The sequence below is a fragment of the Meles meles genome, chromosome 14 (assembly GCF_922984935.1).
Source record: "Meles meles chromosome 14, mMelMel3.1 paternal haplotype, whole genome shotgun sequence".
Classification (NCBI taxonomy): domain Eukaryota; kingdom Metazoa; phylum Chordata; class Mammalia; order Carnivora; family Mustelidae; genus Meles; species Meles meles.
The window spans coordinates 10,671,410-10,698,968 of record NC_060079.1 but is presented as its reverse complement, the minus strand read 5'-3'; the positions used below and the strand labels follow the sequence as shown (position 1 = coordinate 10,698,968).

The following is a 27,559-nucleotide window of genomic DNA, read 5'->3' as shown; positions in this document are numbered from 1 at the left end:
ATTATGACTTTTTCATACATCCATCATATTCTCAAAACTTATAACAATGTATCAGTTGAAAAATAGTTTACAGCTTATGTGAAGTAGATAAGAGAGAAACTAGAATTTCTGTACATACTAGCATTTTAGCTTATGTGACCCGTCTCTGACAATTTCAGGATGTATTCCTAAGAAAGAACTCAATGAGAAGAGTAGATGGAACTCACCAATCGATGTGTGCCATCCAATCTGAAGAGTTTTAAAGCAAGAAGCAGTCTCATGTAGAAATCAAGCGTAATATACCTACCTCACAGGGCTATAGAAGGAAGCAAAGTCCCAGCTTAGACTAGAACGATGCTTTGACCTACAGTCACATAGTTAAGCTGCCCAGCAACAGGTTAGATAACGCCTCACATGCCGTCTGGTCCATAGCATAGCAAGGGCTACCTAAAGGCACCCGGAAACAAAGAAATAATGTAAACTCTGATCAATGTCATTTTCTCATTCAATTTTAGTAGAAACTTGGGAGAGGTGAGTTCTGGAGAAGGCTTGCCTCTGGGTAAGCTCTTGGTTTGGGAAGGGGTCATTCAAGCAAAATAAGAGAGATTCAGATGCATTCGTCTCTCCATGGCTCACCTGTGACCTGGACCCCTTTCAGGTCTAGGTATGTCAGTTTCGTTCTCTGATTATACAAAAGTTCTGAACTCTCCCAGCCGTTGGAATCATCCCAGATCGCCTGCAGAAGTCTTAGCTGTGGCAGTTGTCCATATCTGAACTGACTTTCCCTTACCATGGAGCCCAGTGCTGGTGCTCACTTGCTTTGAGTCCAGTGAAGGCAAAGCAGTTTTAACAGAAATGCAGATGCCAGACTCTTGGGTAGCTCAGAGGGTTAAGCATCTGCCTTCAGCACAGGTCATGTCCTCAGGGTCCCGGGATCGAGTCCCGCATCCGACTCTCTGGGAGCCTGCTTCTCTCTCTTCCACTCTCCCTGTGTGTTGTGCTCTCTCACTCTCACTAATAAATAAATAAAATCTTTAAAAACAAAAAAGAAAGAAATGCAGGTGCAACTTCCAGATTCAGGCCGTAGTTTTCCCTCATATCAAAATCCTCCGGAGAAACAGAAATGCGTTTCTCACTTATTTACTGAGCAGCAAATCGAAGAATGTAGAGAAGACTCTGTCAAGACCCCTGAGGATAAACATGGGCGAGCTGATGTCATAAGAAAAGCAGTGCTTGAGCTGGGGGCCTTCGTGGGTGTCCCTTGGGTCTGAGCTGGTTGCATACCACTTCCAAGCATCTGAGCTCAAGCTTGCAGAGACCAAATAAAGAAGTCAGAGTCTGACTTGATGGTCTGAATTGTCACAGCGGCCACGAGCTAACACTTCCTTTCACATGGTTCCCTACAAGCTTCTCTTCTAACTACTATCACGGCTCTTAAGCAGTGGGTGCAATAATTGAAAGAAATATTCTGGCTGGCATTTCCTTGTATTTCCCACCTCTCATAAAAATGATTCATTAACACAGGGAAAGAGAGCCCCGAGGTCTTCCCATGATCTCCTCTATTGGTCATTGGCCTTCACGTATGTTTTTCTCTGCAAAAGAGAGAATAATGCGTATTTGATCTTTTTTTTTTTTTTTTAAGATTTTATTTATTTATTTGACAGAGAGAGATCACAAGTAGACAGAGAGGCAGGCAGAGAGAGAGGGAAGCAGGCTCCCTGCTGAGCAAAGAGCCCGATGCGGGACTCGATCCCAGGACCCCGAGATCACGACCTGAGCCGAAGGCAGCGGCTTAACCCACTGAGCCACCCAGGCGCCCCCGTATTTGATCTTTAAGCGGGAAAGTCTTCTCTGTCAGCTTAAAGTAGTCCTCCAAGGACTATTCAAGGTTAAGAATAGGGATTGTGTCACACTCGCCATCTCTGTTTCCCTACAACATTTGCTCAGTGCCTTGATACACGCTCAGTAAAGGTCTGCTGAGTTGAATGAAACTTGTCACATATGGCAGACATTTCATTTCCGGTAATTTCAATAACTCAGGACAAATGAGAAGATGCGATTAAACAGATCCAAGAAACACAAGAGGAGACATCATGTAATGTGCATGATACCATACTGAAAATGACAGAGAATTTGGAGAAATAAGCTTGCTGGCTGAAAAAGTGAGGATTATATTTTTCAGTGTTCTTGATCTGCAGATTAAAGACAAATCATTTACTGGCTGGGATATGAGAACATAAGTAAAGAGCTTAATTAGCCCATTACTTAGCAACTCAGAAAAATTCTGGGACCTTTTGTAGAATCCAGGTTCATCCTCTTAGAAAGCCGACTGTCACATTTCTACCTATATATTTTGTTAGCCTGTAAGGCACTTGATCTAATTCGGCTCCAGCTAGGACTCCCCGTTGGTCTAGAAGCATCAGCAAGCCTCTCCAAGTTCAAAGCCAATGACCGGTTACTTGTGTTCTAGGAGATGAGCGGCAACAGTTTATAAGTACACTTTAAAAAAAAATAAGAGAAACATAACTCCCCTTTTCATTTGTTTCACAGAAAGGATGCATTGCACTTTTGCAAGGCTGGACTAAATTTCAAAACTCTCAACAACCTGTTTCATTTTACTGATTTTTATCTTTACAAGAAGACAGCAGATGAGTGTTCACACTGTACAGATTTGTGTTTCGTTACTATTTGAGACATCCCAGTTTAGAAAGTGTTTTCCAGCTCACACAAATGTGACCTCTAGTGTTTCTTCAAGGGCTCATGTGTCAAATAGCAACACAAAAATCCCGTGTCTCCGTTTTCTACATTGGGAATTGGCAGACTGAGAGATGAAGTCATTCACAAACACACAGGACAGTCTTAGAGAGTTTCCAGAGCTTCGGCACCTTAGGAACTGCCATGCCCTATTCTTTGAGTACATAAAAGAAATGGTCCGGCCAACCTTTTTCTTCTGTCCTTGCTCGCTTAACACACCCATTACAGAAGCAAACAGCAAAGAAACCTGTTACCCAGTGGCATCCCTAGTCTCAGGTCATCCAAACAAAAGGGAGGGCCTCAGCCTCACCTGTTCCTCTCATTGACGTGGAACCGACCACCTCACAGGGCAGGACGTGCAGTCCCGCATCTCAGCTTCAGGTCTGTAATTGTTACGCCAGCAGCACGAGATAAATAAGCCTGAAACCCTCGTACGCGTCGGATGTCATAGCCCCCGGTCTCCTGAGGACCTGCTTTCCTGTTATTTTTCCATTCTTGCTGGGGCTCGGCAAAGGGAGCGCCTTCTGGTAACCGCCATGCGTGCAGTCCTCCTCTTGTTGAATGAATGGAACAGCTGAATCACTCCGACCCTTAGAAGACTCTTCGGGGGGTTCCAGTAGTTCTTTGCTCCAGCTAAAGTTTCCTTTTCTTTTACAGACGGCTAGCACCTTGGTTGTGGCTGACTCTAGAATTTCTGGAATCTACAGTTGCATGGCTTCCAATAAAGTAGGGACGGTGGAAAGGAACATAAGCTTTTATGTCACAGGTAAGCCGTGTATCCTGCACTCCCGAAGAGAGCCTGGTGACCTCACTGTCCTTTCAGTTCTGTTTGTCCTTAGTGCGCTTGGGGCTGGAGGGATTTTTTTTTTTTTTTTTTTTTTTTTTTTTAAATCCCACAGAATTGTTAAACTTTGAGCACCTTCATCCTTGCTCTCAAGAATAGTATCCTACCGTATCACCGGATCTCCGAACGAGTTCTTCCTCTGAGGTCCCATTTAGATCTAGGTGTGTACGTCTCCCTCCCAGGCTGGATTGTGAATTTAGGCTCTTGTCATGTTCATCTTTGAGCTCCTTGCAGTACCTGGCGCAGGGTCTGGGACGTAGCAGTTGTTCGGTAACAATCAAGGACACCAAACCTGTGATGATATGTTTTTGGTTTTGAAGCCGAGAAGCTAATTGTCTCACAACTCAAGTCGTTTCTACTTTTGAGGGATGAGGAGCTCCTATAGAAATCTGAAACGGAGTTTGTATGTGCTGGGTTTTTGGGTAGCATTTCCCCATTTTTTTTAGCCTGAAATATGATGGTCTCTGCAAATCTCAAAACTTCCAAGGTACACAAATGGCACTCCCTAGGTCCCTCCGCGGGTACAGGAAGGAAGTAAGTAGCTCAAAGTATAAAAACAATTGCCTGGCTCCGCACTCCCCCAGTTTTCTGAGGAAACCCGGGCAGTTTGCCAGCTTTCTGGAAACTTCGCACTGCATGGGGCAAGCTGCAGCAGTTGCCTAGAATTCTCCAGAAAGAAATAGGTAGGTCTGATTGTATGAGACATAGGGGTTGTCAGATCGCGGGGCGCCTTCCGGCGAGTTAGCCAATCCTCAGAAAAGCTGTGTCGTGGGAGATCTCCTGAGGTAGATTCTCACGGAATGTCAGAGCTGGAAGAGACTGGAGAGGCTATTCAACAGGACAGTCCCCTCAGTTTGCAGATGAGGAAAAGGGATTTGGAGAGGTGCAAAGGGACAAGGCAGAGCCACCTGAGACCAAGTCAGCCCCTGTCCTCTTACATCCGAGGAGCGGAAGGGAGATCATCTCTGCATCCCTTCCAAGTAGGAAAAGTCCTTTATTCAGGGCAATTTCACACATACTGGTTCTCTAACCCATCTCGGGTGATTTAGACTAATTAGGAACAAAGGCTTGGGCTGGCCTTTTTATTTGGTTCCTGTCCAAATCCATGGTCACTGTATGTATGATTGCAAATATAAAAGACATGTTCAGAAGATTCCTGTTCTGAACATTCAGCGAGTTTCTACAAGTTTCATGAGCACTAACTGTGAAGTTAGAACAGTTCAACCCTGCACTGAGCCCTTGAACGGATTACCGTTGATGCCCTGTCTTTATAGGAAGACAGTTTTAACATAAAAAGGAAGTGTTATCTGTACTCTAATATCAAAAGGCGTATGCAGAAGTAATGTGGCAGATGAATTTACCAATGCCAAGCCAATGCTGTCCAATGGCAATATAAGCCACAAATGTGATATGAAGTTTTTTAGCAAAACTATATTTAAAAAAACAAGAATTAATTTTATTTAACCCAGTATATCCAAAATACCATTTCACCATGCAGTTGGGGTTTTTATAGTATTACCCTGCATCCGTTTTTAAATTTTAAATTAATTGAAATAAAATTCATCGAATAAAATTCAGTTCTTCAGTCACACGAGCCATATCTCAAGTGCTCAGTAGCCACACGTGGCCCGTGGAGAGGATGTGTAGAGCGGAGCTCCACGTCTCCGAGAAGGAAGGGCTGAGGTGGTCCTGGAGGAGGAGGGCATAAAATTGGAACAGGTCAAAGGAAGAGGACAGGTTTGCCTTGACATTTTCAGAGCCAAGGCAAGAGTACCGTTGGAGGCCTACAAGCTCTACATCCAACCACCTCACAAACTCTAAATGACACAAACAAGCTGTGATGTTTCAGCTTCTCATGGGCAAAAATACCTCCATGATGACCTGAGGTGAGGTGCAAATTTAGAATTTGGGGACCACTCACAGCCCCAAAATAGAAAGTGACAATGTCTGGAGGTACAGAAGGAACAGCCCACCCCTGCCACCATCTTCTCCTTTGACTCCTGGCTCTGTCCCACTACTGCACCTGGGTGTATGGTCTCCACAGCCCACATATCCAAGTGCTGCCCACACCCCTGACTAATAATCTGCCCCGAAATCTAGAAGTGTACACACGGACGGGTGATCTGACCTCAGGAGGACAAACCTAGGGAAGAGGTCTTTGACAGTCTAGAAGCAGACGGAGGATCACCTTTACAGGGAATGGTGGCATCCCAAGCATCTCAAGCAAGATATGGAAGTGGGGGTGGCGCGCTTTCTTGACCCCACAGACTCTATGCTGTGAGGAGGCAGAGAGCCGGAATAGAGCCTTTAGATGGGTCTGCTTGCCTGGGTCTGAAGGGAGTACTGGAAGTGGAGGTACCAAGACTGGACGGGGATGCTGTGCTCATCGCCTTATTATTCAAAGTCCCCAAGAAAGATGAATTGATGCCCGGTCTTAATTGCAACACCAGTACCTAGCCTACCCCCACTGAGCTTTGCATTTGCTGCGTGTCTGTCTGTTTGCAGCGGCATTACTGCACCTGTTCAGTGCAGACAGAGATGCCCTCCTATCTCCTACCACACTGTACAAGGTATAACCATGGGATGATTGAAACCGTTCCTAGATTTCAAGACTTGTCCACAGAAAGGAGCTATGAGAATTCAATTCAAACACACATACTTGAGGGTTACAATGCTTTTCCTCTAGAAATTCAAGAGCTTTAACCTTACACTGAAACGGAATGTAATTGCTCTGAATTCTTTTCTGCCAATCCTGAAAAGGTCAAGTTTTGGTAATCATACATTAATTTGCTCACATGTATTACCTTTTTAACAAATAACTACCTTTTTCTCACTTAAATCGTTGTCATGAGATTTATTCTCACTGGAGATAAAACTAGATAGTCTTAGGGATGTTGCTCCTTATGTGTGTGTTTTCTGCAAAGTGAATGTACGTTCACTCGGTGTTTATGCTTGACCTCCATGCAAGGACTGCTTTGAGAGATCTAAGATTCAACTGTTCTAAATCAAAAGATCTAGATTTGGATCTTTATTGATCTTAATGTCATGCATGTTACCCTTTCCTTAAATACAACAACAGCTCACACAGGTTGCCTTCCAAACTGATGTAACCGAGTTAGCGGTGGCCTTAAGACTTCTCCTGTGCTTCTACTCTCAACTTTGGTATTCCCTTGTAAACAGTATCTACTTAAAACAAGCAGAACTTTCCAGTAAGCACTCACCTCTTAGAGAATGTTATTTCTGTTCTTCAGTAGAAGGAAAGCCTTCTTTATTAGCACCTGACAAATGAGACCTCTCTCAGCCTGTTGATTTCTATGCTTGTCTGTTTCATGAACTTAATTCCCATGGTTTGATCTAACCAAGCCAATATGCCCCCCCCCAATAAATGCACCTGTGTAAGTAGATTACTCCTCGTCCCTAACCATAAGTTGAATGTCTCTTCAGAGCAAAGAGGATTCTTCTCCACGATACCCCATAATATGCTGTCAATGTCTGTGTGTTAAGAGGATGAGTTTTGTTAGGTGCCGGTGAGGATTGTGTTAAATCTGCCCAGATACTTAAGTGTGGGAAGATTTCTTACTTTCACTTTGTTAGAAGGCAATACTTTGGGTCTGTTTTTGTACTCGGGCTGTTAAAAAAAAAAAAAAATCCACATGAATTAGAAGGAAAACTCCCTCTGGATTCATTAACTAGTGTTAGGACATTTTATTTATCATCTTCTATGGCTCCAAAGAGAAGGCCAAAGGGGTTATTCTGAGAAATGGACAAGCATCTCTCAGAGGCCATCCAGTAACATGAACCAAGTCAACTTCACTGACAGTGTCCCCCATATGAGAAGCAGACCTCAAAATCCAGTTGGTTTTTTTCTTTTCCTATGTGTGTGTGTTTGCTGTTCGCTAGCCCTCCGCATGACCATGGGTGTGTTAGCAATTACCGACGGTGAAACAGGAACCGCACTGCCTTATCTCCCTGGTTTCCCAGTGTCACTAAATGCATTTTATTTTGAGATTCCTGGTGGTGCTTGGCAAAGATAAACAAAATCTTCCATCAGGAAACCTGTGAGCTATTTCCACAGGAAGTTTCAAATCACTAAAGTAAATAGAAACTCTACATGATCTCAATGGTGTTACTTGGGCTCGCTTGGGTTCTAATCACCGGGACGGGACCTCATAACAAATGGAAAGCTTGTGGATGGTCTTTGAAGAAATGATTTGACCGCAGTCAGTGCACAATGCTTCGGGTATCTGTGTAAAAGTTGACGGCTGAGGTTTTACTCTGCAGGCTTGGAAAAGGTCCCAAATATAAAAAGATGCTGAATTAGAGGGGCTATTTCTGACACCTCATTGTTATGTTAAAAATGACTGTCAGCGGCTTCTGCATCTTCTGGCACATTCTTAGATACTCATTTTAAAAGCAGGAAAACCTCTGCTGGTCTCCTCTCTCTCCAGCCACTCACGGCTTCATAAGCCGCTGCTACCCCCTGCTCCCAGGTTTCAAATGAATACTTTGGCATTTCTTCAGACGTGACACTTTATAGTAAAGCCAAAGCCCAGAAAAATCAGAAAAACAAGCAAAGTCAGATTTAGGAAAGAGTTGATATGATATCTAATTTTGGACTATTGTCCCCTTAAGGTTTAAAGGTTTCTTTATAGCTTTGTGTGCAACGGATAATAATAATAATAGCAGAACATAGCGCTTTTCATCTTCAAAGTACTTTGTAAAATGTTGGCCCAAATTCTTTGCTCAAATACAGATACGCCACTAAGTAACAAGCAATGGGAGGGTTTTGGGAGCAGGTCAGTTCGGGGCCAGCAACCAATTTTTTTTTCTTTTCTTTAATCCTCTGGGGAAATGGTCCAAAATGAGACTAGGGAACTCTGAGTACAAAAGCTAAGTGACAAGTCGAGAGTAAGAAAGCTGAGGGGGAGAGCTCATGAGGCGTTGCTGGAGATGGCGATGAAGGGTTAGCTGGGGATTGACAAGAGACAAATGGCCTTTTTTTTTTTAAGATTTTGTTTATTTGTCAGAGAGAGAGAGAGAGAGAGCACAAGTAGAGAGAGTGGCAGGCAGAGAGAGAGAAGGAGAAGTAGGCTCCCCGCTGAGCAGGGAGCCAATGTGGGACTCGATTCCAGGACCCTGGGATCGTGACCTGAGCCGAAGGCAGATGCTTAACCGACGGAGCCACCCAGGTGCCCCTACAAATGGCTTTTAATGGCGTATTCACTTTCCGAAAACCTTTATTGTTTTTGAGAGGAAAAGTGATTTTTTAAAAAATTGTTCTCCCCCTCCCCCATCGCCTCCACTTCTGAAATCAGGCAACTCTCTCAGGTTCGCTGGCTGCCTGTTGTTCTTTGACGTCTGAGTAGAACGATCTCCGTGAAGGGGGACCTGAGCAAGTACTGTGGCTCGTTTCTGCCCACTGTGCCCGCCAAGAGCAGGCAAGTTGATGGCACGGTAGCGGGCAGGGAACTACTAGGGAAATCAGGTTTTTGTTTTTGGGGGTTTTTTTGTTTTTGTTTTTTTGTTTTTTGCTGGAGAAATTTAGGATTAAAGTGGTAGCGACTGGCAGGACTGAAGTTTCCTACCGTGTACTTGGGACTTCCCCTTCTCACCTGGTCACAGCTTATTTTGGATAAGTCTGACTGTAACACCACCCTTGCTTTGTAGTACAGATCGCTCTCTTAGGACTTCCCTGTTTCGCCCACTCAGTTCCAAATGTATTACAGAAATGGGGAACGTGGCTACCACCCCAAGATGTAAATCAGATTGCGCTTTGAAAAGGCACTGGGGGCAACCAGGGGGAAATGTGCCCTCCTAATAACCAGCCCGCTTAGTACCTGCTGCCTCGCTTCTGGCGGGACGGACTTAGTTGGTTCCTACCTGGGTTTGATCGGTTCCCCTAACACGAAAAGAGAAAATATTCACCCTTTTAATGCCGACACTGAGAGAAAGTGTGTCAGAATGGTTCTTAAGATCTGTGGTGATCTCCAGAGGAGACACTGATTTTTCTATGGACTGAAGTTCTCTGTTCTTATTTTATAGACGTGCCAAACGGATTTCATGTTAACTTGGAAAAAATGCCTACAGAAGGAGAGGACCTGAAACTGTCTTGCACAGTTAACAAGTTCTTATATAGAGACATTACTTGGATCTTGCTGCGGACAGTTAAAAACCGAACAATGCACCACAGCATCAGCAAGCAGAAAATGGCCATCGTGAAAGAGAACTCCATCACTCTCAATGTCACCATCAAGAACGTTTCCCTGGAAGATTCAGGCACCTATGCCTGCAGAGCCAGGAACATATACACAGGGGAAGAAATCCTTCAGAAGAAAGAAGTTTTAATTAGAGGTGAGCACTGCAACAAAAAGGCTGTTTTCTCTCGGATCTCCAAATTTAAAAGCACAAGGAATGATTGTACCACACAAAATAATGTAAAACATTAAAGGACTCATTAAAAAGTAACAGTTGTCTCATATCATCTTGATTTATTGTCACTGTTGCTAACTTTCTGGCTCAGAGGAGATGCTCCTCCCAAAATGAGTTTGGAGATGATAGGAGTGATAATGAGCTCCCAAGGTCCCAGCTCTGGGCTCCCCACTCGGGCTGAGGGCTCTGCTCTCTGGGGCCGACTTGGTGCGTCTTTGGATTTGGAGGATCCCTGCAGTGCATTCTCTGTTGTTCTGCTCTTTGCTGTCTTCTCCTGCCTGATAGACAACAACTTGGGACTGATCCTTTCCTCCTTTGATGCCAACTTTGATGCCAACCTCTCTGTGTTTTTAAGTTTCAAAGCTACGCAAACTGAATAATTTAAACCAATGCTGGTTTCTGCCAAAGATGGACATGAATAAGTTCATTTGCCAGCTCAGAACGAGTACAGTTGAATTTGAGACTCTTACCGGACCTCTGCCTGGTTTTATTTTGTACTATTTCATCCGCTCTCGATTTGTAAATAGCACCTGGAAGCAAGTGATAATGCTTATTTATTTGAAAATGCTTTTTTTTTTTTTTTTACATTAAGCGCATTAATCTTAGACTGGAGCTTCTAAAATGGGCCCCAGGAGTGCAAGATGTCGGTGTAATCCAGAGGTAATTACAGCTTTAGCACAGTATGAATTCCGAATGCCCACCTGGGTCAAGGTCACGTCCTGGCTCTGTGCACTCTGGGTAGCCAGCCGACTAGCCAGGGCAGGCTTCCCCCTCACTGCCTCTGAGTGGACTATCTAGCTACTGACTGCATCCCCCCAAAATGGGCATCATGCCTTCATCTTACTTAGATATGTCCCCTGGTTGTTCTTTTAAAGAACCCTCTCCTATCTAACTGATGGCATTCAAAGACATACATACCACAATCAGGTCATCAAGGAAATCAAGGCTCTTGTGACCCATGGTTGAATGCATTCTTCTAAATGTAAATCTAGGATTTGGCCATTAAAAAAAAAAAAAAAGTCCACTTTCTTAATGGGATTTTTATGGGGTTTAAGAAATGGCAAAACTACAGAAGCAGAATTCAGAGCCTTTTAAAAACCCACCTCAGGAGAGATGGCAATCTCTCTCGAGCTTGCGTTTGAGGGGAAAGTGACTTTTTCACCAATTTACTATGCATTGTTCTGTTGTTTTCATTTATGATTGATCATTATATGTGCCTTGAGTGAACTATTGGAAAATAAGCCACAGTGACCGAAATAGCCACGGCTGAGAACACAGTGGCCGGGCAGCCCGATAGAAGGTGACAATATGACAACTTCTCAGGCTTGGGAACTCACCAGACTGTTTCCTCCTCTAGGTAACAGCCGCTGTCCCACGGCTAAACTTGTCTTTCACGTGGGAATTGCTTTTGTCAAGTGTGAAAGAGTAAACAATAGCGTTTCCCCGGAATGCCAGTTTTATGGCGCCCCAAATGCTCTGAAAACAATTAGTAACCTGGAAGTTGTCAGCCCAGAGGAAAGAATAATCAATTGTATCTGGAAATGTTACCTATGGCTCTTTTGCCTGGCGTCTTTGTTCATTCTAAGCCAGCGTGTTCCTTCAGGAAACAATGCCTTAGTGCCACAGATCATGGGGACTCCATTTTCACTAAAGCCGAAAAAGCAAATGGGATGGTTGAGGGATTGCTTCTGAAAAGACGGTGATGCAGACACGCAGAAGCTATCAGTGCCTTCCCCCTTATAACCGCGCCTGCATTTTGCAGGGAGGGGAAAGGTGTTAGTATTCCCCGGGGGGGAGGATTTTAAGTACTTCCAAGAGATGATTTTAAGAATTCCACAGAGTAATTATTTGCTGTGTAATTCATCTCTCCAGAGAGTTTCAAAAAGAAAAATCTTTTGGGTGGGTTCTGTTTTGTTTTGGTCCCTCTTTGGAGTGTGGAGGAAGGGGAGGATCATGGGGGGAAAAGGGGAGGAAGAAGAGCCCAATACGGAGAATGACAGAATTGGAGTAGGGGGCATGAGGCTGGTTCCTCAGCCCCCAGTCCAAATGAAGAAGAGAAACTAAGTATTTAGGAGACCTGGCAGATCCTTGGGGCCATAACACTAAAAGCTGAAAGAAGAACCCGGTAGGGAGCTATCTTTGGCTGTTGATAACCAGCAGAAATATTCTGTTAATTCTGATTTTCTCCATTTGAAGGGATCAGCTCCACTTTGTTAAGTTTGGGAAAGCAGCTACCTATTTCCATCCATCAAATAACTTGGGGTTAATAATAAGGGTTCGATGTACTTTTCTTACCTAAAATGTCAAAACAGGTTATAAAGTATAAAGGGGAATTGATACAACGATTCCTTTGTTGATCGGTCATTGAGAAACCAGTCAAAAATGAGATAGTTCGTGTAGGAGAGCTTTTTTTTTTTTCTTCTTCCAGAAATGGGTACAAGGAAAAATATAATACTATGTGTTTCAGACATGTTTATATGAACTTTGTATTTAATTGAGAGTCCTGTGTTTATTCTGCAGTCTTTTTGCTGCTTCTCTTGTCTGAAGTTTGTCTAGGACAGATAGGGCCTTTGGAAGTTCTCATGACATTTCTGTTAAAATAAACCATTCTCCTTCATTTAAGTGTTTGCTAGTACACCTGTCAGGGAGGTCAAATGCTGTCTTTGTTGATGATGCTGTAGCTTGTAGCTATGAAAATAATTTTGGGTGTTGTAGGCCCTATATTCAGGCTTCCTTTTTATAATAAGGCCCGTGGGCAATGATTGATCATTTTATCATATTTAGTGCATGGGAAATAGTCACTGTGGTAGCAAAAGCTCTTAAAATATAACTCCATGAACTGTGTCTGAGTTTCAAACGAAATATGTCGAATTTGGCTCGCCACTGTAATAGACATTATATGGGAATATGACACTGTTCTTCATTATCTTGTCCTGTTGCACTGATCCTTTTGGAGTCTTTACTGTGTAAAAATGTCAAGACTGTAACAATCAAGCTTGTGAAAAGTTATCGGGATTCAAGATTTTGATACCTGGCTGCATTTGCAATTAGGAAACACCATTTGACAGACTGCACAGAAGGCAAACAGAAATGTTGAAATGGTTCTGCCTGGTCGCGGCGTGCGGTGCAGAATAGACCAGAAAGATACACAGACAGGAGGCAAAAGAGCCGTTGTGATCACTCATTCCACGCTCTGAAGAGTCTCTAAATCAGGGCCCTCCTTTCAACGCTCTTTTTAGCCTTCCGATTTCCTTTTGTATAAAACGAGGAAAGAGCTAGGGATGCGCTCTGGAAATCAAAATTTAACGAGAACGCTGTTCCTCTCTGAAAGGTATAGGATACTATCCTTTTTAACCTGCGATTTCGGAATTGCTCGAATGAATGCTAATCCTGAGAGTTTCACCGCAGGAATAAAAAGAGAAAGGTTTGGGGCATCGGCAGCCACCCTGCGGGGACACAGGGTCAAGCCACTGCTCTGTGTCACCTCTCCTAGCCTTGTAATCGCTCCTAAGCTGCTTTCACAGTGTTAGTACACTAAGACAAGGAGATCTGTAGTGGTCGGAGACAGCTCAGACTAACTGAAGCCAGTGGCACAGAATGTGTAAGTCATGCCAAACGACTCTTGATTTCTGTTCCAGGATGCGCAACAGGAGGGGGTGAAGACGTTGACTCAGGAGGGTGGGGAGGACATTAGGACTTGTCTTTATTCTTTTCCCTTGGAAGCTCCAGCTGCCAATCCAGCACTCGCCTAACTAGAATGTATCCACATCAGCAGGACTGACTACTTTATATAGACACACTGTACTCAACTGGGGCCTTTGGGGGTACTGCTGTTCCGATGTGGGATTTTAATGTTGTAACGTATTGCATCCTAATGTATGAAATTCATTTTGTTGTACTATATTGGTTGGCATTTTATTAAAATAAATTGTATTGTATCATATTTGTATGTTTTAAGAGAAAATAATATAAAATACAATATTTGTACTATTATATAGTGCAAAAACTACAAACCTATGCCTCTGCCTCTTGAATTAATCCTTTGGTCACTCGCACTGGGGAAGGGAATGGAGGAAGGAAAGAATCAATAAAGCTTGCAAAGTTCAAGAAGTTCTCCTGTTTGGTCTGCTGTCTCACACCTTAGGTGACTACGGAGAGCTGAGTCACACAGACACAGCCTCACAAACACAGCAAGAAAAATACGTGCAAAATTACATTAAGCTCATCACTCTAATAGGATATCTTTATGTAAAAATTCACTCTGAGCCTCCGTCCAAAAATCGTGGATTTCCTGTTTCGTTCCTCGTAGAGGTCTCGGAAAAGCTTCGGTCTCGGAAAAGCTGCTCTCACAGAAAGGAAGAGAACTTGGCCCGGCGAAACCCGTGCCCCCAAATCCTCTAGCATTTTGTTCTCGATTTTACCATGCGTTCTAACAAACGTCAGTACGTTAGAAATTCCTAGAGATGATGCAGGTTACGCAGAGAAGAAACATGGAGGGAGCAAAATGGGAATGAAACCGTACGGTGCAGTTTGCCGTTTGTATCTGTGAAGTGTTTCTGTGCATGGCTAAGAAGGGAACACAGGTGACGAGGATTAACCATCCCCTTTCTTTATTCACTAGATCAGGAAGCGCCACACCTTCTGCGAAACCTCAGTGACCACACAGTGGCCATCAGCAGCTCAACTACCCTAGACTGTCATGCTACCGGTGTCCCAGAGCCTCAGATAACCTGGTTTAAAAACAACCACAAAATCCAGCAAGAACCCGGTAAGAGAGCTTGTTTTCCTGGACTTCCTCTTTTTCATCATCCTCCCCTTCCCTCCACCGTCCTCTCCCCTGCCTCTCGGACCTCTAGAACCTCTCGGCAGTAGATCACTGGTTCATGCTGAGAGCAAGTTTAAGTGAGGGATGTTTGAGCCCGTTCTGCACCTTGCGGAAAGATCCAGACGGAATCTGCTTTAAAGGGTGCCTTCATAAAGAGATGCTAATAGCCCCTGTTCAACTTGACAACAGGGAAAGTGAGGAGTGCACGCCTCGGTTTGAGGTGCGGCATAACTTTGAACAGCTGGTATAGACAGGAAGTCCAGAATTGTTTTATAATCTTTTTAATGCAGTTATCAATTTTCATGATTTGGTAAAAAAAAAAAAAAATATTTTAAATGAGAGAATACCGGTTAAACACAAAGCAAAATGAAACAAAACAACCCGTGAAACTAATGGTCACGTGTTAATTTTCTTTCAAGAAAAAATACATCTAAGAACAGCTAGACTTAAATCAGTAAGCATCAACGCTCTCTGTTGCCTGCTTCATGATTTTGTCATGAAGACGAGAATGAACTTGTTTATAATCTTGCTTAATAATCCTATTTACATGAAAAATAAAAGTGTACCACTTATTCACAATATCCCAACAACCTAAGTCAAATGACGACCGCTGTGGAATGGTCCTTGAATGTGAATCCTCTACACAAAACGAAATCTGCCCTGGAGGATGAAGCACAGAAAGGGCTGGTGGTAGAAGGGCTCTGATTTTAAGACGTCTTAGAATCGCCTCACACTAAGCTGATACCAGACTAACCACATCACGTCCCTTCTCTCCACCGAGCAGCGCTGTTCTATCGTACTGACGTCATTCACGTCATCATCCAAACCAGAAGCTGCTGACCTCCCCTTCGTCCTTCTCTCATCTGTCACCAGGCTGAGCAGGTTATGTCTACTAAATACGAAATATACCTCTCAGGTCCCGCCTTCCCTCTGCTCCCCTGCGGTCCCTCTGTGGGTTCAGGGCTCACGATCAGTCTCCTGAACGTCTCTGGACTGATCTCTCTACTTCTTTTTTCCTCTCTTGGAATCTTCTTCTCCGCACAGCTGGATAAGATCTTGGCAGCTGTGATCACCCCACTTCCCTGTTTCAAGTCTTCCCCTGGCTTTCTATCCCAAGAACAAGTTCAAGCTCTCTCACAGACAAGGCCCTCAACAACCGGCCTTCCCTCCTCCTCCAGCTCCATGCTTCCCCTCCCCTGCCTTGAACCTTATATTCGAGCACTTGCCAAACCCTTGTGGATCGCCGCACGCGTGCTTCTTCAACCTCTCTGCTTCTTTTGTTCCTGTGTCCCCTCTGCCTGGAGTAACTTCCCTTCATCTAACGCCTGCCTGCCCTTTAACAGCCAGACTGGGTGTTCTTCTAGAAAGCCTTATTCGGCCCCACCCAGCACGGAAGGGGCAGACCCTCTAGTGGTCTCTGTCATTTATAAATGTTTCCGTTCTGTCTTACTGAGTTATTTTACAATCGTCAGTTCATCTGTGTGTTACCCCTGCGTACCTCTACTGCTCTCTTTCTGTACTGTGTCCCTACATGTTTATCATCTTATCCTGCCTCATCCTGAGGGCAGACTCTAGGTCTTTTACCTTTTTTATCTTATTTGTATCTAATTTCTCTTTTTATCCTCAGAACCTGGCATAGTGCTTGGTAATCAATCAGTGTTTCATGAATGAATGAATGAATGAGAGTTTTTCAGAAAATTTTGCTCTAGCCTTAGCAAGTTCACCTGGGAGCATGAAGGCCTACACTTAGGGGGGGCTGGGGAAGCTGTATCAGAGAATTTTTAAAGCCGAAGGGATCTTTGGGATATATTTGGTCCCATTTGTAGGATAGAAAGTTTAGGCCCAGTGAGGTAAAGTGATTTGCCCAAGATGACATACTATTAAAATGGGCAGTTTCATAGAACACGAATGCTTGAGGTATTATTCCCGAGGCATTCTACCTTGACGTGTTCTACCACAACCAAAAGATGAATACAAGGATAAATAAATAAAACGGTTTGTGTAACAGTACCTGTTGCATCCTCCCTGAAGAGGTTCAGAGTTCACATTAGTATGTTAAAGATGCCAAGAAGCCCTATATTAAAGAAATCAGGTCAATTGCTTTAAAGTATTCCACAAATAACTTGATCATAAAATACATTTTATGAGATATTAATGTAAGATGTTGGGTTCTTTGAAAGAAGTGAATTTGGCTTGTGTTCAGTTTTCATACTTTGGATGTGGGTTAAAGTATTAGGGTTGAGGGGGGCCTGGGTGGCTCAGTGGATTAAAGCCTCTGCCTTCGGCTCAGGTGATGGTCCCAGGTCCTGGGATCAAGCCCCACATCGGGCTCTCTGCTCAGCAGGGAGCCTGCTTCCTCCTCTCTCTCACTGTCTGCCTCTCTGTCTATTTGTGATCTCTGTCTGTCAAATAAATAAATAAAATCTTAAAAAAAAAGAATCAGGGTTGAACCAGTTTTGAAAGCTCATGGCCATTCTGGGACTAGAGGGTAGACCAGGCAAGAGGGAATGCTAAGGCAGTTACTACAAATGGAAAAAGATTATGAGGTGTGAGGGAAGGATTGAGTCCTACCATTGCCCTCATGGGTCAGGGAATTTGGGCAACTCACTTATCCTTCCTCTCTGAGCCTCTGTTTCCTTACGTATACAATTGGGAGAATACTGACCACACAACCATGTGGTGAGGTTTAAATGAGTTAATATCACTAAGCTTGCCCCTAGTTATGGCTGAGTAAATGCTATCTTCCGACCCACTTCATTTACATAGAAATTGGCCAATGAGTTGTCCGAATTTGTTGGAAGGTATCAGATGAGTTAATTAGTAATTCAGCTCAAAGTCAAACACTTCTAAATCCAATAAAGATCTCTTCCTTCTAGCTTTCTTTGATCTTCAGAAGGCCAAGAGAAGAATATCTAAAACAAGTCTTACATAAATACTTATGTAGAATCTTTTATGAATATCATTATATTATGCTACTGTTGGCATTTATGAAGTTCAACTGTACTAAGGCGTCCATTTTCTCTGCTTTTATTCACTCCTTAAAACTGCTGTAGCCTTTGGGAAAAGAACTTTTTAATTCTCTGGCGATAATCTCTTACATGCACATAGTATTTGTAAAGCTTCATATAAGATTTCCAATTTAAGGCATCAAATCCAGCAGCCAATGCGATAGGCTCTATGACTATGACCCGGCGCGTATGCATGTGGACATCTTCAGAATTCTTTTGCCAATTCATCTTCTACCAATTCTTTGTTTCTTTTTTTGACAAACCTACGGGCAAAGATTACAGGTAACCAGAGTGACAGTCCTTCACTCACTGGTTATCCCAAAGCTGAACTGGGGAAACACCAAGATCGCAGCCTAGAAAAGACTGAAAACTAGTCCATTTTAAACTAAGCCTTTGGAAAGCCATATTGAGAATAAATTTTAAATAAAGTTTAAATAATTAATCATTATATCTTTAATGCGATATCGTTACAAATACCAAATATAGAACTAAATATATTTAATGAAATATATCATTATAAGTATATTCCATTTATGAATATCAAATATAGAATTAAATATAAATAAATAATGATTTAAAATTAATTAAGCTAATTATTTAAAGTTTAAAAATCCGGAGAGTACACTGCACGTCCTTGATGTATGCATGGCAACTCAAAAAAACTGATATACTGAGAGGATTTTAGAGCCCTTGGGTCAGGGATGGGATCTGGCCCACATCATTGCCATTTGTTAAATGACAACTTACCCTATTCCAAAGAAAATAGGAGAGAGGAAGCAGGGCACACGTGAGAGCTCATGCTCGGGACAAGTGGTTATAAAACGCCTACCGAAAGGCTTTATGGAGGAGCTTTTCTCCTTCCTCCTCATTTCCTTTCAGGAAGCCCTTCGGTGGGGCACAGCCATTCTAGAGCAGAAATGCAGTTTCAAGAACACCTTATGAAAGCTGCTGAGTAGTGCTTTCTTGGGCCAAAGTATATCCGCAGGAACCAAAGGGAGGCTACGTGCACAGGCCCAGGCAGGCATGTGCACGGGAGACACGAGGCAGTCCCCAGCGGGGCACCCCCTGGAAGCCGTGTGGCCCCCGCGCACTGATAGGGGGCCTTCCCGGCCCCCTCGAGCACCTGCCGGCTTTGGGGGCCTCCGTGGAGCTGTGCTGTCCTGCACGTTGCCATTTCCTCCTGCGACAACCCCCCCCCCCAAACAAAAAAATCTTTGCTTCTCGGCCAGTGGCCCCCAGAGGCTGCCTCCACTAGGGATTCTTTCACAGTCCAGTACATGGAGACCCTTCCCTTCCTTTAATATCTGATTTATTTACCAGTCACAGCACAGACTGTGTCACTTATCCCCTTGCCTTATGTGGCCTTGTTTGGAACAGCTCTGAGGATAGAGATGATATCTTAATCGGTCTTCTTTATTAAAAATGATAAAAATGTATTGAGCCCTCCGCAGGAACCAAGGCACTGTGTGAGATTTACAAGTATCTCATTCACTTTTCACGACTGTCATCAGAGGTAGGTACTGGGCTTCGATGGCGTTTCGCAGAGCTAGTTTAAGTCAACAAGTGCTGAACTAGGTACCTGGTCCTGTCCAGGCATGTCACTTACTCATCATAACGATCCTAAGAGGTCTGATAAATTATGATGCCTGTTTTTTTTTTTTTACAAAGCAAAAAATGAGGAAGTACAGATGCAGGAGAAATAGCAGACGAGGTCACAGAGCCTGTGCCGAGCTGTCCCAGGCCAGGACCAGAGGGTGGGAGCCCACACTCTGCTCACTGAGCATGGGGGCTGACCGCTGGTGCACATCGCTCCCAGGAATACACAAGCACCACTTTTTTTTTTTTTTAATAGGCTCCATGCTGAGCGTGGAGCCCAATGTGGGACTTGAACTTAGGACCTGGTAATCAAGACCTGAGCTGAGATCAAGAGTCAGTGGCTTAACCCACTGAGCCACCCAGGTGCCCCTAAGTACTTTTAAATGACCTCATGGGTGCTAATAAGCATATTTTTAAAGCTATGAATATTTTCTCACTTCTAACCCATAAAGCTTAAGCTTCCCAAAGACTATAGTTTATTTTTTTTAATGTTAAAAATTTACAGCATATTAAAAATATTTAAAGCATTTTTTTTTTTTTTTAAGAAGGCTTGCCCATGGAGCACCTGGCCGGGTGGGTAGAGAAGGGGACTCTTAATCTTGGGGCTGTGGGGTTCAAGCCCCACCTTGGGTATAGAGATTACTCAGAAATAAAATCTTAAAATAAATAAATAAAATACAATAAAAGCAGACAGGCCCTGTTTGAAGTTAAAAATTATTTTGAACCCAAATCCAGTTACTTTTAAGTTTTAAAAGGTTCAGAATTTATTCCAGAGTAGCCCAACCCTCTCTTAGTCATTCAACAAACATTTATAAGGCAGTACTTCGTGCCTGGTGCTGTGTAGGCCCTGCTAATATGGCAGTGAATGAACAAGCTAAAATCTGAATGACCAAATATCTAAAGTCATTAGTTTATGTAGGTGTTTAAATGAACACAACCTCTTCAAGCCACTACCCCGTGTGTCCATCTTCTTCACAATCATTGAATAGTGAGTAGTTGGGCCCCAGAGTTAATGAGTTTAAACATGGAAAAAGGTGAATTAATATACGGGACAAGTAGAAAATATGTCTCTATCACAGGATTAAAATATCTTTGAATACAGTAGCTAATTGAAAAAATACATCCCCTCTGCTTTAATTTTCCTACTTTCACGCGGCATATACAACAATTATTCCTTGTTCACTGCATACGCAGAATGCAAATGAGATACAGAGGAACTAAAGGCAGGAGAACTTCCAAATTTGATTGAGGGAAGAAGCCACTCGGAATTCTTAGGAGGGGCTGATAGGTTGCAGAGCGTTGAAGAGAAAGGTAGTTTGAGGCATGTTTACTTCGAAGACACAGGTGAACTGAGAATTGATTGGCTAAAGCAAGTAGAATTTCGAGGACCGGGTGGGAAACAAAATGTCACATGGAAGGCCCAATAGCAAGTTGGAGATGGATTCTATTGGCCAGTGGCTGCTTGGAGCATGATTTGATTCTTAGGGGTGTACAGACAGCAAGCTCCTCTAAGAAACATCCCTTTCCTTTGGGTTAGAAATGTAAAGGGTTTGTACCCAGTCTTGGAGTCATGGTGCGAAGTCATCCTGGAGACTGCATGTATGACCTCCTGGGTGTCATCATTACTTCTCCGCCCACCTGCCCAAGGGACCTGCAGTTCCTCCAAAATGATCAGAACGTCGCCTTTCTACCTCCCACGCTTCCCAGATTCTCCACTGAGGTCCTAAAAATGTCCAAAACTGCGACAGATCTAAGCAGGTGGGGCCATCGGCAGCAGTGTGGGGACACTCTACGGACACCAGGGATGTGTGGAGCAGATCCGCAAGGCCTACCTAGCCTCGTCTTGCTTCCACACAGGCCCAAACCGCCTCCCAAGTGATTGGGCAGAGTAAACTGGGTTTCTGAAAAAGTCATTAAAATGCCGGAAAAAGTAACAAACTTTCCTTTGAAAATATTTAAGAGGACAGAAAACAATGCCGTTCTGAGACGGTTTCTAGTAAAGATTGCCTAAACTGAGAAACCATCAGCAAACTATTGCTTAAACTGAATTTCTATGCAAAACCTTTCAGAATATTTTAAGATCAGAGCACTATGCCCGGGGGAACAGGAAAGAGTTTAGAAGGAGTAAATTCCTTTTTTTTTTTTTTTAAATATTTTATGTATTTATTTGACAGAGAAAGAGGTCACAAGTAGGCAGAGAGGCAGGCAGAGAGAGAGGGAGAAACAGGCTCCGTACCGATGCGGGGCTCGATCCCAGGACCCTGAGATCATGACCTGAGCCGAATGCAGAGACTTAAACCACTGAGCCACCCAGGTGCCCCAGGAGTAAATTCCTTCTTAAATAGCCTGAAGCTGGAGCAGGAGAGAATTGCTCTGACCCCCTATTAATATTCCTTCCTAAATTGCATTTTGGTCGCTAAGACCATTTATCTAATGCCCGGAAGGGGACAGCTTCCCTGTCACCACTAGATCACAGACACCAAATACATGTTCAGACTAAGCTGTCCTTGTACTGGGGGCTGGGGGGCAGCAGAATGACATCTGAAGGGTAAAGTAGCCTTCAGAGATACAGGAAAGACCTGAAGGAGGGTAGCGGAGAGAACGAAAACGGATGTTACTGCCTAAGGATAATCAAGTGACTCCCTGTCCCCTTCAGGCTGTTAGAATCAGCAGCTTTGCTTGATCGCTTGGTACTAATAAACTTCAGAAATGTCAATTATCTTTTGCAAAAGTTGAAGAGTAATTGCCTTCTCTTTCTTATGAAATCCACCCTTGTGGTGCATACTAATGAAGACATGTCCAAGATTCCTGATATTCTTGGTGCATGGAAGGGCCGCTCTCTTTATCACCCCCACTGAGCCCCATCAGTCCCCTGATGTGACTGGCTAAGCAGCTGCTCTCACCGTTCTTTCTCTCCAGTATGTCTTTAAGGTAAGGGGTGGGGGGCCCATGTACCCAGACCAAGAACCCCCAAGCTTCACACATGGCTATCCCAGTAGTTCCCCTCCCTGGCCAGAATCTTCCAACAAATTCTCAAGGCTTAGTCGTGCCCCCAACAATATAAGCATAGGGGACCTTCTGAACACGTTGCAGAACCAAAACTCTGTTCCTTTCTAAGGATAAACATCCATTTAGAAGGTGAGGAGAAAGGAGTGGGGTTAAGGAAAGAGTACAGTAAAGTAACAGCAGGGGAAACATTTCCTTGATTGGCACGGCCAGAGTTCAGAGCTGCAAGCCCAACCCCAGATGAAAGAGGAACCCTGACTTTGACCATGGCCTCGACAAGGTGGAGAAATAGAGGCTATCACTTTACAGACTTCTGCAATTATTTGTCAATGTCGGGGCAGGTTCAGTGAGACTGACAAGCACAGCCATAGAGCTCTCTGGTTCACACCCAGAAAAGTAAAGTGATCTGTGGGTAGAGTCCCATTTTGTCATGAAAATCACTAGAAGTTATTTATGGAGAATCAGTCCTGACACCCCAATCTATCTCTGCACTGAGATAAAGTCCAGCTTATTTAGGTATTGTATGTTCTTAAGATGTGGCTAATCCTATCCTAATGCTTTGCCCAAAGAAAATTTCTTGGATGTGCTTTCCGCCAGCCCAGAAAAGCCTCCAAACATATACCGTTTGTGAGCCACAGCAAGACCCCCCCGAGCGAATCAGACACACTAAGTTTGCATAAGTCCATGCATATAAATGACAGGGCTGGTGGTTCAAGTTTGGTTTTGTGCCTTTTAAAAAGTCCTCTTGATTTTCAAATGAAAAATTTAGACCATAAGAGAAGGAAAAGAACTGGAGAATGTGAGCATCATTTTAGAAAGCGCCTCTCGCCCCCTTTTCTTTATTATGGCAAAATGCACATAACATAAATATTACTACTTAATCATCAACATGTACAATTGGGTGACACTAAGTATCAACCATCAGCACTCTCTAGTTTCCGAACTTTTTCATCACCTCAAAGAGAAACCTCGTACCCATTAAAGCTTTTGACTGTGAATGAAGCTCAACTTTTTATTCTTTTGTGACGTCTCACGACCCACGGAACTGTAGTTTGAGCATGGCCAAGGTTAGCAGCCTGTTTTGTCTGCCGAGCATCTAGGCCTTGAGGGACCAGTAGCAGAGAAAAAGAAATGGGAAATGAAGAAGAATGAAGAGAAATAGAGACATGTAGGTGTATGGTGGGGGAGGAAAGATGGAATTCCCTCCCAGCGGTCACCCCCAGAGATCCCAGAGATCTCAGGGCTGCACCTTGTCCAAAGTCACTAACCCCAAAACTAATCGCCACTGTCTGGCCGCTTAAAATGGGAGGCATCTCGGGGTGCCTGGGTGGCTCAGTGGGTTAAGCCTCTGCCTTCGGCTCAGGTCATGATCTCAGGGTCCTGGGATCGAGCCCCGCGTCGGGCTCTCTGCTCAGCAGGAAGCCTGCTTCCTCCTCTCTCTCTGCCTACTGCTCTGCCTACTTGTGACTTCTTTCTGTCAAATAAATAAATAAAATCTTTAAAAAAAAAAAAAAAGGGAGGCGTCTCCATCCCCAGTCTCCAATTTTCTGCTTACACCAAAGACCGCCTGGCCAAAGAAGGAAAAGCCATACTCTGCCTTAGGTAATACTGTACCTCCATCTCTTAGCAGAACAATTAAATGAGGCTTTTCTACTCCATGTGTCCGGAATTGGCATTGCCTCCTCTTCCCCCAAGTACAAACTTGAAACAGTTTAACCAGGACCTGCTGTGATAGACGGCAAATGCATCTGGCGACTCCCGGTCTAATTAAGGACAACATGCACACAAATAAATGTCTTCACAGATGACCTAGTCAGTGGACTTGGGCATGGCTTGCATGACTGCATCGATGATGATAAAGTCAAACTGAGAAAGTCCATTCCTCCCCCCTCCATGTTCAAGTGCTTCACTTTTGCATTATCTCCGGCTAGTAAGCAGCCTGAAGCAATTAGGTTGCATGTTAGTTTAAGGAGGTATCTCGTTCAACCCAGTCCTAAAATAAAGCAAACCAAACATATATCGTGTACCCCAACACACACACGTGTACACACACACACACACACACACTCTATAGGGGGCCAGTCTTCTGATGGGATGGATTTTCGTTTTGCCTTAATCCAAAATCATAAAATTTTAAATTATAAAATTATAAAATATTATAAATTAATAATTATAATTATAAAATTTAATTATAAATTGATGTGAAGTACAACTTTTCTCCAAAAAAGTTTCATCATTGTATAGCAAAATATTATGAAATTTTGCAAATGTCTAAGTATTCAGAGATGTATATATCTTTTAAACTTTGATTCAATGGCTCTTTGCTGATGGTCCAGAGGCCCATCATTTCATTTTTCAAACTACCCTTTTTTAAAATTAAATAATACATGAATACATTTTCGTTGTAAAAGATCACACAGTTCAGAAATAGCATAAGCTAAAAAAATTTCCTTCTGGAAAATTAACATAGGCCAACTGTTTGATTTGTATTTTGTCAACAATTGTATCATTTTTTTTTTTACCTAGATATGTACAGATATACAAGTTGGGGCACACATAGATGCGGGACAAATAATAAATGGGATTCAGTCATTCATTCATTCAACAGTTATTCACTGAAAGCTAGGTCCATACCAGGAATATAGGAGGTGCTCGGAGCCAGACAGGACCTTGAATTTACACTCTAATGGAAAAGCCCAGGTAATAAATTTAACAAACAGAACTATACACATATTGCCTACCATCAGATAGTAGTAACTGCTATGATGGACAAAACAAGGTCATAGATCATAGTGAGGGACCAGAAGAGGGGTCACACAGGACAGCCAGCCTCTCTAAGATAAATATGAGTTGAGATCATGCTATGTGTTGTTTTAGGACTTGCTTTGATCACAGTGTACCTTGGAGCTCTTTCTGTCGGTGCATAATGTTCTGCCTCATTCTTTTTCGCCTCCATATACTATCATGTGGTATGCATGCTCATAATTTATTCTGCTGATGGAAAAACACATTCTTGACTTTAACCTCCATGCAACGCGGTACTAATACTAGACTGGTCGTAAAAACACCTCTTTGCTAGACACAGAAAGGCCACTTCGGATGAATGGCTATGGTCCGCAGGATACGTGCACCCAGCGTCATGGAGCAACTACCGCAAATCTGAACAGAGACAAGAATCTATGCAGCAGGAATGAGTGCATGGGTGTGTGCACACACGTGTGTGTGTTTACGATGCATAGATATGAACCATGAAACCTTAGCTATCGACTATGTGTAACTATAGACTTAGCACCGCTGGACACGTTTTTTTAAGTGCCTGCATCATCTTGAAATACTTCATTAGAACAAAGGCCAAGTTCACAGTGAAAGGGCACAAGAATGCTTTTCATTCTTAAATGTTTAGAAATACATGTGTGTTTGGCACAGTTTCAAGGTGCTCACTTCAACTACAACCCCTTCAAGTCAGCCAGTTTACAATTTCTTGACAGCTTTTGGAAACCATTCTGTTCCCATAACCCAGTTTTGTAAGTCAGGCTTGTGAAGCAATAGATATTGTCCCACATGAAAAGACCTTTGTTTATGGCTTTTCCTTTATTTGGTGGTTTCATGAAGAGGAGTATTATACAGCATTTTCCACCACCGGTCTCAATCTTATTATTACTTTTTTTAGAAGGAAGGCGGAGACAGGAAGGGCAGAGGGAGAGATAGAGAGAATCCCAAGCAGGATCCACACCCAGTGCGGAGCCTGACTTCAGCTCCATTTTACAACCCTGAGATCATGACCTGAGCCAAAATCAAGAGTCAGACGATCAACCAACTGAGCCACCCAGGCGCCCATCAATCGTATTCTTTTCTAAGAGCTCGTCTTCTCTCTTTTTCATGGCTAAAGAGCCAACAGTCTCACAAGGGATCCCATTTCCCCATCAGGTCTCCTTTAGGCCATGTGTTTTAAACATCTCATAATTCTCTTCCAACATAACACGTTATTATAAGGCTGCTTTTCACTATGTCTCAAATTATTCCACCACTCGCCAACTTTTATTTTCTTTCATGTGCAAGTGCTTTGCCACGTGACTTGACCTTAGGGTAAAATTCTCAGCAGAGAGAGCAGCAGCCCCGTTGCGATCCTTTGGAAACACTGGAATCATTTGCATTTTTAGGGCCATTGAATGAGTCCACCAATGCTTACTCCCCAAATTTGTCAGTCTTTGTAGCTTACCAACCTTGGATGCCTCTTCCCCGTAGTTGTCCAAACCTCTGAAGTCTGACTGGATAAACACCGTCTCCTCTGTGTTCTTTGTGGAATGTTAATCAGACATCCAGTTTCTAGTTTTCTAGGGTTGCATTAGTCATCTTGAATCTATATTTGGCTCTTCTGGTCCGTTGTTCAGATACAGCTCTTAGCTTATCGATTCCTTTAAGAGGTATCAATCTGCAGGTACAATTTACCGTGTACCTACAACTACAAACATCATTATCCTCATGGCTTCTGTTTATCAAAAATATATCATGTGCCAACTTTAAAGAATTTATCATTTCCTTGTTATTCTCATAACAAAATTTACTTTTATTAAACCTAACATCTATTAACTACCTGGTCTATGAGCCAGAGAGAAAATGAAAATGAGCAAAACTTAGCCCTTACTCTTGGAAAACTTAAACTTAATAAATACACTTATAAATACAATAAATAAACTTATAAACACTTATAAACACAATAAATAAACTTAAATAGATACAAGTTGGTTTGTAAGTATGCAGTGTAAATGGTATAAAATTCCATGAGCTACAAATTGGCGCCTCCAGTTGGAGTGATCAGGGGGGCTTCATGGAGGAGGTGTCATCTGAATTGGAATCTGATGGTTGAAGAAGAGTTTTGATGCTGACAATTAATTCGGCCAAATTGCATGGATATGTTCTCTAAGTCAGGAGTACAGATGCTCGGCTGAGCCATGAAACAGGAATCCCTGGTCAGATTGGCAGGCCAATTTAGGAAACAACAAGCAGATTTTTGTAGAAGGAACAGGAAGAGAACACATGGTGTGCATTAATTTAGTCAAATGGCTCAATTTAAAGATCGACAGATTTATTTACTCAGTGGTGAATTGGATTAAAGTT

General features: G+C 43.1%; 1 protein-coding gene across 1 annotated transcript in view; it reads left to right on the top strand.

Moving 5' to 3' along the window:
- The window catches only part of FLT1 (fms related receptor tyrosine kinase 1), a 176,624-nt gene that overhangs the window by 89,019 nt on the left and 60,046 nt on the right, over positions 1 to 27,559 (top strand). The window contains exons 12-14 of the mRNA XM_045977932.1: positions 3,391 to 3,499; positions 9,620 to 9,928; positions 14,628 to 14,774. Coding sequence (XP_045833888.1) covers positions 3,391 to 3,499; positions 9,620 to 9,928; positions 14,628 to 14,774 — 565 coding nt within the window. The remainder of the gene's footprint in view (positions 1 to 3,390; positions 3,500 to 9,619; positions 9,929 to 14,627; positions 14,775 to 27,559) is intronic.